Source organism: Ranitomeya variabilis, chromosome 5 (assembly GCF_051348905.1).
Source record: "Ranitomeya variabilis isolate aRanVar5 chromosome 5, aRanVar5.hap1, whole genome shotgun sequence".
Taxonomy (NCBI): domain Eukaryota; kingdom Metazoa; phylum Chordata; class Amphibia; order Anura; family Dendrobatidae; genus Ranitomeya; species Ranitomeya variabilis.
The window spans coordinates 557215305-557228621 of NC_135236.1; the positions used below are offsets into that span (position 1 = coordinate 557215305).

The window sequence follows — 13317 nt, forward strand, 5'->3', positions numbered from 1 at the left end:
ACACTTAAGAATGGTCTGCCATGTTAGGACACCTATTATCTGCCAAAGGCAGGACCTGATAGATGCCTCCCAATAAGGGTCACTGCCAAGGGTAGCAAATACTTCTAAATAAATTCTTTATCCTCAATCTGCACAACGATCAAATAAAAGTGGCATTTTGCATTTGTTTTTTATTTAAATTCTTTTTATTAGGGTAATTCTTATAAACAAGGGAAGGTAAAGGTAAGGGAAGACAGCAAAAATATGTATGAAATACGGGAAGGAATTTTGTTCCCCAATGTGGAGCTTAGTGTTTGCCACGTGGGTTTTTTTGCCTTCCTCTGGATCAACATGTTAGGGCATGCTAGGTTAGGCTATGGGTTGAACTAGATGGACTTAAGGTCTTCCTTCAACCTTAAAAACTATGTTACTATGTTACAATACAAGAACTGAAAATGGGTAGGATAAAAGAGGGAAAGATGGGGACGAGGATTGTTGGTTAGGGCAAGAAGAGGGAATGTAGGAAAAGAAATAGGAAAGGAAAAGGACTGTAGGGGATAAAAAAATGGGGGAGGAAAGTAAGAGAAGAAAAGAAAGAAAAATTAAATAGTAAAGAGAAGGATCAGGATAAGAATGGGAAGGAAATTTGTGGGGACCTTCTCATCTCATCTTTCCCGAATGCATTTATTAAGTACCGTATATACTCGAGTATAAGCCGAGATTTTCAGCCCAAATTTTTGGGCTGAAAGTGCCCCCTCGGCTTATACTCGAGTCACGGTCGGCGGGTGAGGGGGAGAGGGCGCTGAGGCATTCTCACCTAGTCCCGGCGCTCCCCCTGCCCGTCCCACGGTCTTCGGTGCCGCAGCTCTTCCCCTGTTCAGCGGTCACGTGGGACTGCTCATTAGAGAAATAAATAGGCTGCTCCACCTCCCATAGGGGCGGAGCAGCATAATTCATTTCTCTAATCAGCGGTGCCGGTGACCGCTAACAGAGGAAGAGGCTGCGGCACCCGGAGACCAGCTGTCCGGGAGAAGGAGCCAGGGACGCCGGGAGCAGGTAAGTATTGCATATTTACCTTCCCTCGTTCCACCCGCCGGGCGCCGCTCAGTCTTCGCGTCCTCTTGTTCTGACTGTTCAGGTCAGAGGGCGCGATGACGCATATAGTGTGCGCGCCGCCCTCTGCCTGATCAGTCAGTGCAGAGAGACGACGGGACGCTGAGGAGCTGCAAGCAAGACAGGTGAGTATGTGTTGTTTTTTTTTATTGCAGCAGCAGCAATGGCACAGATTTATGTGGAGTATCTATGGGGCAACGGTGCAGAGCACTATATATAAGGCACAGCTTTATGTGGAGCATCTATGGGGCAACGGTGCAGAGCACTATATATAAGGCACAGCTTTATGTGGAGCATCTATGGGGCAACGGTGCAGAGCACTATATATAAGGCACAGCTTTATGTGGAGCATCTATGGGGCAACGGTGCAGAGCACTATATATAAGGCACAGCTTTATGTGGAGCATCTATGGGGCAACGGTGCAGAGCACTATATATAAGGCACAGCTTTATGTGGAGCATCTATGGGGCCATAATCAAAGGTCAAAGGTGCAGAGCATTATATATGGCACAGCTATCTATGGGGCCATAACCAAAGGTGCAGAGCATTATATATGGCACAGCTATCTATGGGGCCATAATCAAAGGTGCAGAGCATTATATATGGCACAGCTATCTATGGGGCCATAATCAAAGGTGCAGAGCATTGTATAGGGCACAGCTATCTATGGGGCCATAATCAAAGGTGCAGAGCATTGTATATGGCACAGCTTTCTATGGAGCATCTATGGGGCCATAATGAACGGTGCAGAGCATTATATGTGGCACAGCTTTATGTGGAGCATCTATGGGGCCATAATGAACGGTATGGAGCATCTATTTTTAATTTTGAAATTCACCGGTAGCTGCTGCATTTTCCACCCTAGGCTTATACTCGAGTCAATAAGTTTTCCCAGTTTTTTGTGGCAAAATTAGGGGGGTCGGCTTATACTCGAGTATATACGGTAATGGTATTTTGTATTTGCTTTATATGTATTTTTCCTATGTTAAAATTAGCTTGTTGACATGGTATTTTACATGTAACAAATTGGTTGAGGCTAAAAGGTATACACACAGAAATGCTGATGTACACGGCGACTCCCCATGCGCTAATTGTATTATTTATTTATCAATATAAAGAAAAGGTAGACTGAACTTTTAAATGTATAGTTTTCTAAAAAAAAGTCAAGAAACTAGCATTGAAATATTTACCTGTGATTAGTGATGAGCGAGCGTGCTTGGATAAAGTGTTATCAGAGCACGCTCGTGTCTTTAAAAAAATGCTCAAATCACAACGGCTGCATGACACCAACTGTGATATGTCAAATAGTTTTAACAAAATTTTGTTACAATAGTGGTTAAGTAATAAATAAAAACATCAAACCATACTTACTTTCTAAGTTGCATAGCATTCATCTGTCCCATCTCTCTTAATAGTCTGTTTCTTTCCTCGTCAACCTTCTTAAGTTCTTCTTTTCTTTTTCTCAGAGTTAGGTTGTCTTGGAGACATCTTTCCTGAATCTAAGTACAGGAAAGTAGGCTGTAAGTTAACTTTCACTGTCACATTGATTACCACTTTTTCTGGAATCATCTCAATATAAAAATGTTTTTAAGCCCAATTCTTGTAAAAAAAATAAATGTTATTTGCCGTTTGTTAGGGATCATGTGTATAAATATAACGATGGCAGTAATACATTCACCAGTCAACGTCTTTTGCAGTTTTTAGCAGCACTCCGATGTCACTTGACAGCGATTGTGACCTGTCAAATCACATAGTGTCTTCTGTATGGAGGGAAGGTTGCTTATTTTAATTTTCTGAATGCAAATCTAAGAGACTCATGACAAGCCTAGAGAGCCTCATAGACTTACATTGAGAAATGGATCTCCGTTCCACACAGTGAGCCAGCAGGTTAAAGACGCCAGAAAGGATCGGAGCAATGCTGAAACCCAGACAAGACAGAGACCCAGTTACTACCATCATTACATTTACAATCCTAACAAACAAATATTAAAATTCACCAGAGTAGAACTAAGGTTAAACAATCCAATGTACTAAAGGGAAATGCTCAGTACAAAGGTGCTAAATTTTTTTTTAATATACAGTACATTGTACTAAGATGATGTCTCTGCCAGCAGCAGAATAAAGGTACAGGGTAGAGGGAGACAATAGGTTTGCCCTTGTGCTTACAGAGGCAGACTTTAAACACAATGTACAGCAGGTGAAATAAGTATTGAACACGTCACGCATTTTTTAAGTAGATATATTTCTAAAGGAGCTATTCACATGAAATTCTCACCAGATATTGGTAACAACCCATCCAATCTACAAGCCAAAGAAATCACATCATAGATGTCCATAAATTGTTATGTGTAATAATGAGAAATGAGAAAATGTATTGAACACGCTTTTTAAAACTCATTTAATACTTTGCACAAAAGCCTTTGTTGGTGACGACAGCTTCAAGACTTCTACTTTAACCCCTCTCTGACCTTAGACGTACTATCCCGTTGAGGTGACCTGGGCCTATCTGACCCTCGACGGGATAGTACGTCATAGCGATCGGCCGCGCTCACGGCCGGGAGTCAGCTGATTGTCACAGCTGACATCCGGCACCATGTGCCAGGAGCGGTCACGGACCGCCCCCGGCACATTAACCCCCGGCACACCGCGATCAAACATGATCACAGTGTTCCGGCGGTATAGGGGAGCATCGCGCAGGGAGGGGGCTCCCTGCGTGCTTCCCTGAGACCCCCGAAGCAACGCGACGTGATCGCGTTGCTCTGAGCGTCTCTTACCTCCTCCTCCCTGCAGCAGGCCTGGATCCAAAATGGCCGCGGCATCCGGGTCCTGCAGGGAGGTGGCTTCAGAGCGCCTGCTCAGAGCAGGCGCCGGGAAGCCTGGATCTGTGCACGTCAGCTCGCCGATCTGACACAGTGCACAGCAAAGTGTCAGATCAGCGATCTTACACTATAACATGATGACCCCCCCGGGGCAATGTTATAGTGTAAAAAAAAAAAATTCACATGTGTAAAAAAAAAAGTAAAAAAATTTTTTAAAAAAATGCAAAAAATAAAATATATATTGTTCCTATAAATACATTTCTTTATCTAAATTAAAAAGAAACAATAAAAGTACACATATTTAGTATCGCCGCGTCCGTAGCGACTCGACCTATAAAACTAGTTAACCCCTTCAGTGAACACCGTAAAAAAAACCAGAGGCAAAAAACAACGCTTTATTATTATACCGCCAAACAAAAAGTGGAATAACACGCGATCAAAAAGACGGATATAAATAACCATGGTACCACTGAAAATGTCATCTTGTCCCGCAAAAAACAAGCTGCCATACAGCGTCATCAAAGAAAAAATAAAAAAGTTATAGTCCTCAGAATAAAGCGATGCAAAAATAATTATTTTTTCTATAAAATAGTTTTTATCGTATAAAAGCGCCGAAACAAAAAAATGATATAAATGAGGTATCGCTATAATCGTACTGACCCGAAGAATAAAACTGCTTTATCCATTTTACCAAACGTAGAACGGAATAAACGCCTCCCCCAAAAGAAATTCATGAATAGCTGGTTTTTGGTCTTTCTGCCTCACAAAAATCGGAATAAAAAGCGATCAAAAAAATGTCACGTGCCCGAAAATGTTACCAATAAAAACGTCAACTCGTCCCGCAAAAAACAAAACCTCACATGACTCTGTGGACCAAAATATGGAAAAATTATAGCTCTCAAAATGTGGTAACGCAAAAAATATTTTTTGCAATAAAAAGCGTCTATCAGTGTGTGACGGCTGCCAATCATAAAAATCCGCTAAAAAACCCGCTATAAAAGTAAATCAAACCCCCCCCATCACCCCCTTAGTTAGCGAAAAATTAAAAAAATGTATTTGTTTCCATTTTCCCATTAGGGTTAGGGTTAAGGCTACAGTTAGGGTTGGGGCTAAAGTTAGGGTTGGGGTTAAAGTTAGGGTTTGGATTACATTTACGGTTGGGAATAGGGTTGGGATTAGGGTTAGGGATGTGTCAGGGTTAGGGGTGTGGTTAGGGTTACCATTGGGATTAGGGTTAGGGATGTGTTTGGATTAGGGTTTCAGTTATAATTGGGAGGTTTTCACTGTTTAGGCACATCAGGGGCTCTCCAAACGCGACATGGCGTCCGATCTCAATTCCAGCCAATTCTGCGTTGAAAAAGTAAAACCGTGCTCCTTCCCTTCCCAGCTCTCCCGTGTGCCCAAACAGGGGTTTACCCCAACATATGCAACATATGGGGTATCAACGTACTCAGGACACATTGGACAACAACTTTTGGTGTCCAATTTCTCCTGTTACCCTTGGGAAAATACAAAACTGGGGGCTAAAAAATAATTTTTGTGGAAAAAAAAAAGATTTTTTATTTTCATGGTTCTGCGTTATAGACTGTAGTGAAACACTTGGGGGTTCAAAGTTCTCACAACACATCTAGATATGTTCCTTGGGGGGTCTAGTTTCTAATATGGGGTCACTTGTGGGGGGTTTCTACTGTTTAGGTACATTAGGGGCTCTGCAAACGCAATGTGATGCCTGCAGACCAATCCATCTACAGTCATGGCCAAAAGTATTGACACCATTTTGGAAACTAGACCCCCCAAGAAACTTATCTAGGTGTGTTGTGCGAACTTTGAACCCCCAAGTGGTTCACTATAGTTTATAACACAGAGCCGTGAAAATAAAAAAAATCATTTTTTCCTCAAAAATTATTTTTTAGCCCCCAGTTTTGTATTTTTCCAAGGGTAACAGTTGAAATTAGACCCCAAAAGTTGTTGTCCAGTTTGTCCTGAGTACGCTGATACCCCATATGTGGGGGGAACCACCGTTTGAGTGCATGGCAGAGCTCGGAAGGTAAGGAGCGTCATTTGGAATGCAGACTTACAGTCATGGCCAAAAGTATTGACACCCCTGCAATTCTGTCAGATAATACTCAGTTTCTTCCTGAAATTGATTGCAAACACAAATTCTTTGGTATTATTATCTTCATTTTATTTGTCTTAAATGAAAAAACACAAAAAGAATTGCCCTAAAGGCAAATTGGAGATAATTCCACACCAAACATAAAAAAGGGGGTGGACAAAAGTATTGGCACCGTTTGAAAAATCATGTGATGCTTCTCTAATTTGCGTAATTAACAGCACCTGTAACTTACCTGTGGCACCTAACAGGTGTTGGCAATAACTAAATCACACTTGCAGCCCGTTGACATGGATTAAAGTTGGCTCAACCTCTGTCCTGTGTCCTTGTGTGTACCACATTGAGCATGGAGAAAAGAAAGAAGACCAAAGAACTATCTGAGGACTTGAGAAACCAAATTGTGAGGGAGCAAGAGCAATCTCAAGGCTACAAGTCCATCTCCAAAAACCGGAATGTTCCTGTGCCTACCGTGCGCAGTGTCATCAAGAAGTTTAAAGCCCATGGCACTGTGGCTAACCTCCCTAGATGTGGACGGAAAATAAAAATTGACAAGAGATTTCAATGCAAGATTGTGCGGATGATGGATAAAGAACCTCTACTAACATCCAAACAAGTTCAAGCTGCCCTGCAGTCCGAGGGTACAACAGTGTCGATCAGTGGCGTAACTACAAAGTTATGGGCCCCGGTGCGAACTTCCAAATGGGGCCCCCCCCCGCCATAAAATTCAATGTAACCCCCATAGAATACAATGCAGCCCCCCTCATAGTATAATGCAGCCCCTCCATACAGGGGCAGTGAGAAAGACACGAGCAAATGGTGACGAGGGGGCAGGGGAGAGGGCACAAGGGGGCAAGGAAGACAGGCACAAGGGGACACATGGGGGCTAGGAGGCAGGGGAGAAGGTTACAAGGGGACTAGTGGGCAAGGGAGACTGACACAAGGGGACAATGGAGACTGACACAAGGGGCACACGGGGACAAGTGGGCAAGGGAGACTGACACAAAGGGCACACGGGGACTAGTGGACAAGGGAGACTGGCACACGGGGACACAGGGACTAGTGGGCAAGGGAGACTGACACACGGGGAATAGTGGGCAAGGGAGAATGACACAAGGGGACAAGCACAAGGGGACAAGGGAGACCGGCACAAGGGGACACACAGGGACTAGTGGGCAAGAGACTGACACAAGGGGACAAGGGATACAAGCACAAGGGGACAGACAGGGAGAAGTGGGAAAGGGAGACTGACACACAGGGACTAGTGGGCAAAGGAGACTGACACAAGCACAAGGGGACAAAGGAGACTGACACAAGCACAAGGGGACATAGGAGACAGGCACATGGGGACACACAGGGACTAATGGGCAAGGGAGACTGGCACATGGGGACACAAGCATAAGGGAGACAGGCTCAAGGGGACACACGGCCCCCTGACCTGCCAGAGCCGCTTGCAGCTGCGACCGTGGTAGTTACGCCGCTGCCTCACACACACACATACTAAAGATATCACACACACTACAGATATCACACACACATCATACTACAGATATCACACACACACACACACACATCAGTTATCACACACACACTACAGATATCACACACACATACTACAGATATCACACACACACACACACACACTACAGATATCACACACACATACTAGATATCACACACACACTACAGATATCACACACACATCATATTACAGATATCACACACACATCATATTACAGATATCACACACACATACATACTACAGATATCACACACACACTACAGATATCACACACACACACACACACATCATACTACAGATATCACACACACACATACTACAGTTATCACACACACACTACAGATATCACACACACACACCAGAGATACCAGCTAATATACACAACTCACAATCTCCTCTCTGGTACAGGAATGGCTGATGTAAACCGGCTGCAGCTCCTCAGCTTCTCCTGACTAAAGCGGCTCTGTCCCGCACCTCCCCCCTGCTCTCGCCTTCTGTCCCGGGGTTATTTTGGCTTTCTCTTAAATACGATCTCATTCAGACGTACATGAGATGTATGAGGGGGGAAAAATACAGACTGAGAAGCTGTCTCATCGTGATGACTGGAGCTGCTTCCTGTCTCTCACGTGCCCCGGCTGCCCCCTTCCCCTAGATACGCCTCGGACTGTGTTGCCGTGCAGGAGGAATCTCCTGCACTGCAACATGGTGTTGGGTGGCAGCACAGCCCGCACAGTGGTCTATCCAGCACAGCCCGCACAGTGGTCTATCCAGCACAGCCCGCACAGTGGTATATCCAGCACAGCCCGCACAGTGGTATATCCAGCACAGCCCGCACAGTGGTACATACAGCACAGCCCCCATCTCTCATAGACGCGTCATAGACGCCGGTATAGTTGAATGCGACAGCAGGGGGGGTGAGTCGGTGGCGGCGGGGGGAGGCGGATCGAGCGGCCCATGACTGGCACCGGCTCTTCTGGCATTTGCCAGAAGTGCCCGATGGCCAGTCCGGCCCTGCTCTGACCTGCCGGCCCCCTGACCTGCCGGGCCCGGTCGCAATGGCGACCGCTGCAACCGCGGTAGTTACGCCCCTGTCCATACTGTACAATGGCCACACATAGTGCTCCATACTGTACAATGGCCACACATAGTGCTCCATACTGTACAATGGCCACACATAGTGCTCTATACTGTACAATGGCCACACATGATATTGCCTACAGTATAATGGCCACACATAGTTACTCCTACACACGCGGCTGAACTCCGTACACATTGCACATGCGGCTCCCCTCCGTACACCTCGTACACACCCGGCTCCGCTCCGTACACCTTGCACACACGGCTCCGCTCCGTATACCTCGTACACACATGGCTCCGCTCCGTACACCTCGTACACACACGGCTACGCTCCGTACACCTCGTACACACACGGCTACGCTCCGTACACCTCGTACACACGGCTATGCTCCGTACACCTCGTACACACACGGCTACGCTCCGTACACCTTGCACACACGGCTCCGCTCTGTACACCTCATACACACGCGGCTCCGGTCCGTACACATCGTACACACCCGGCTCCGCTCCATATACCTCATACACACACGGCTCCGCTCCGTACACCTCACACACCTAGCTCCGCTCCGTACACCTCGTACACACCCGGCTCCGCTCCGTACACCTCGTACACACACGGCTCTGCTCCATATACCTCATACACACCCGGCTCCGCTCCGTACACCTCATACACACACGGTTCCGCTCCGTACACCTCGTACACACACGGCTCCGCTCCGTACACCTCGTACACATGCGGCTCTGGTCTGTACACCTCATACACTCACGGCTCCACACCATACACTTCATACACATACGGCTCTGCTCCATACACCGCATACACACCCAGCTCCGCTCCGTACACCTCGTACACACCCAGCGCCGCTCCGTACACCTCGTACACACCCGGCTCCGCTCCGTACACCTCGTACACACCCGGCTCCGCCTTGTACACCTCATACACACACGGCTCCGCTCCGTACACCTCATACACACACAGCTCTGCTCCGTACACCTCATACACACACGGCTCCGCTCTGTACACCTCATACACACACTGCTCTGCTCTGTACACCTCATACACACACGGCTCCGCTCCATACACCTCATACACACCCAGCTCCGCTCCGTACACCTCATACACACCCAGCTCCGCCTTGTACACCTCATACACACACGGCTCCGCTCCGTACACCTCATACACACACGGCTCCGCTCCGTACACCTCATACACACACGGCTCCGCTCTGTACACCTCATACACACACTGCTCTGCTACATCCACACAAACCCCTCCTGACCTCACACAAAAGCTTACCCTCCTCCAGCACGATGACAACCAGCACTGCACTACTGTCCTGCACTACACTGAAGCCCTTGATCATGTGACTCCGACTCCTCCCCTCCTGTGACCTCATCACAGGTCCTGTGCGCACAGAGCAGCTGCTGCCATAGTTGTGGTGTGCGGCTCTCTGCGGTGGAGGGGCTCTGCTGCGGGACAAGTGCAGTCCCACCCGTGGTCGCGCATGCACTGAGAGAGTGCACGCGCACCAGGGCCTGTAAAGAAGATTTATTTAAAGGGCCGGTGGCCCATTTTGTAGCTCAGAGTTCTTACGGGCCCACCCAGTCTGCTGGACTGGGCGGGCCCCTAAGCACTGCGGGGCCCCGTCGCAATTGCGACCCCTGCGACCGCGGTAGTTACGCCCCTGGTGTCGATCCATACTATCCGTCGGCATCTGAATGAAAAGGGACTGTATGGTAGGAGACCCAGGAAGACCCCACTTCTTACGCCGAGACATAAAAAAGCCAGGCTGGAGTTTGCCAAAACTTACCTGAAAAAGCCTAAAATGTTTTGGAAGAATGTTCTCTGGTCAGATGAGACAAAAGTAGAGCTTTTTGGGCAAAGGCATCAACATAGAGTTTACAGGAGAAAAAAAGAGGCATTCAAAGAAAAGAACACGGTCCCTACAGTCAAACATGGCGGAGGTTCCCTGATGTTTTGGGGTTGCTTTGATGCCTCTGGCACTGGACTGCTTGACCGTGTGCATGACTTTATGAAGTCTGAAGACTACCAACAAATTTAGCAGCATAATGTAGGGCCCAATGTGAGAAAGCTGGGTCTCCCTCAGAGGTCATGGGTCTTCCAGCAGGACAATGGCCCAAAACACACTTCAAAAAGCACTAGAAAATGGTTTGAGAGAAAGCACTGGAGACTTCTAAGGTGGCCAGCAATGAGTCCAGACCTGAATCCCATAGAACACCTGTGGAGAGATCTAAAAATGGCACTTTGGAGAAGGCACCCTTCAAATATCAGGGACCTGGAGCAGTTTGCCAAAGAAGAATGGTCTAAAATTCCAGCAGAGCATTGTAAGAATCTCATTGATGGTTACCAGAAGCGGTTGGTCACAGTTATTTTGGCTAAAGGTTGTGCAACCAAATATTAGGCTGAGCGTGCCAATACTTTTGTCTGGCCCATTTTTGAAGTTTTGTGTGAAATGATCAATGTTTTGCTTTTTGCTTCATTCTTTTTTGTGTTTTTTCATTTAAGACAAATTAAATGAAGATAATAACAAAGAATTTGTGTTTGCAATCATTTTCAGGAAGAAACTGAGTATTATCTGACAGAATTGCAGAGGTGTCAATACTTTTGGCCATGACTGTAAGTCTGCATTCCAAATGACGCTCCTTCCCTTCCGAGCTCTGCCATGCGCTCAAACGGTGGTTCCCCCCACATATGGGGTATCAGCGTACTCAGGACAAATTGTAAGACAACTTTTGGGGTCCAATTTATTTTATTACCCTTGGGAAAATAAAAAATTGAGGGCGAAAAGATCATTTTTGTGAAAAACTATGATTTTTTATTTTTACGGCTCTGCATTATAAACTTCTGTGAATCACTTAATGGGTCAAAGTGCTCATCACACATCCAGATAAGTTCCTTAGGGGGTCTACTTTCCAAAATGATGTCACTTGTGGGGGGGTTTCAATGTTTAGGCACATCAGTGGCTCTCCAAACGCAACATGGCGTCCCATCTCAATTCCAGTCAATTTTGCATTGAAAAGTCAAATGGCGCTCCTTCGCTTCCGAGCTCTGCCATGCGCCCAAACAGTGGTTTACCCCCACATATGGGGTAACGGCCTACTCAGGACAAATTGTACAACAACTTTTGGGGTCCATTTTCTCCTGTTACCCTTGGTAAAATAAAACAAATTGGAGCTGAAGTAAATTTTTTGTGAAAAAAAGTTAAATGTTCATTTTTATTTAAACATTCCAAAAATTCCTATGAAACACCTGAAGGGTTAATAAACTTCTTGAATGAGGGGTGCAGTTTTTAGAATGGTGTCACACTTGGTTATTTTCTATCATATAGACCCCTCAAAATGACTTCAAATGAGATGTGGTCCCTAAAAAAAAATAGTGTTGTAAAAATGAGATATTGCTGGTCAACTTTTAACCCTTATAACTCCCTAACAAAAAAAAAATGTTGGTTCCAAAATTGTGCTGATGTAAAGTAGACATGTGGGAAATGTTACTTATTAAGTATTTTGTGTGACACATCTCTGTGATTTAATAGCATAAAAATGTAAAGTTGGAAAATTGCGAAATTTTCAAAATTTTCGCCAAATTTCCATTTTTTTCACAAATAAACGCATGTAATATCAAAGAAATTTTATCACTATCATGAAGTACAATATGTCATGAGAAAACAATGTCAGAATCACCGGGATCCGTTGAAGCGTTCCAGAGTTATAACCTCATAAAGGGACAGTGGTCAGAATTGTAAAAATTGGCCCGGTCACTAATGTGCAAACCTGTTGTGAATTCTGTTGTGGGTTCTGCTCTTGGGCTCCCTCCGGTGGTTATAAGTGGTAGTGCTGCTGTTTGTCCTTCACAGTAGTCATCAGGTGCTTCCACTTTGGACGGGACTATTTAGTCTGGCTTCACCCTTTAGTGAGTGCCAGTTGTCCATTGTTTTTCTGGAGGATTCACATCTCTGCTTGGTTTGTCCTGCTGGATTGTCCAAATCATCAAAGATAAGTCCTGGCTTTGTTTTTGCAGTCCACATGCGGTGGACTTTATAGTTCAGTGAATTGCTATGTTTTTTCTTGTCCAGCTTTGTCTGTGTAAGGATTTATTCAGCCAAGCTGGAAGCTCTGGAGTCGCAGAGTTACCCTCCATGCCTTTAGTTAGGTGTGGAGATTTTTGTATTCTCTGCGGTGGATTTTTGTAGTATTTTAATACTGACCGCACAGTACTCGGTCCTGTCTTTTCTTTCTAGGTAGCATGGCCTCCTTTGCTAAATTCTGTTTTCAGTCTGCGTTTGTAATTTCCCTCTCCTCTCACAGTCAATATTTGTGGGGGGCTGTCTTTCCTTTGGGGATTTTCTCTGAGGCAAGATAGTTTTCCTGTTTCTTTCTTTAGAGTTAATTAGTCCTCCGGCTGTGACGAGGTGTCGAGGGAGTGACAGGAACATCCCACGGCTACTTATAGTTGCGGTGTTAAGTTCAGGGTCTGCGGTCAGTATAGAGGCCACCTACTCCAGAGCTCGTCCATGCTGCTCCTAGGCCACCAGATCATAACACAAACCACCCTTGGGGGTAAAGGGGTTAAGGAGAAACTAGTTACATGCATTGCTCAGGTGTGATTTTGGCCCATTCATTCAACACAAACACTCTTCACATCCTGAAGGTTCCCTGGGCTTCTTCTATGAACTCT

The 13317-nt window shown here is 45.8% G+C and overlaps 1 protein-coding gene across 6 annotated transcripts in view; it reads right to left on the bottom strand.

Moving 5' to 3' along the window:
* The window catches only part of RAD50 (RAD50 double strand break repair protein), a 277285-nt gene that overhangs the window by 64385 nt on the left and 199583 nt on the right, over nt 1–13317 (bottom strand). For all 6 annotated transcript variants that reach the window (XM_077265952.1, XM_077265950.1, XM_077265955.1 and 3 more), the window contains one exon: nt 2465–2592. In XM_077265952.1, coding sequence (XP_077122067.1) covers nt 2465–2592 — 128 coding nt within the window. The remainder of the gene's footprint in view (nt 1–2464; nt 2593–13317) is intronic.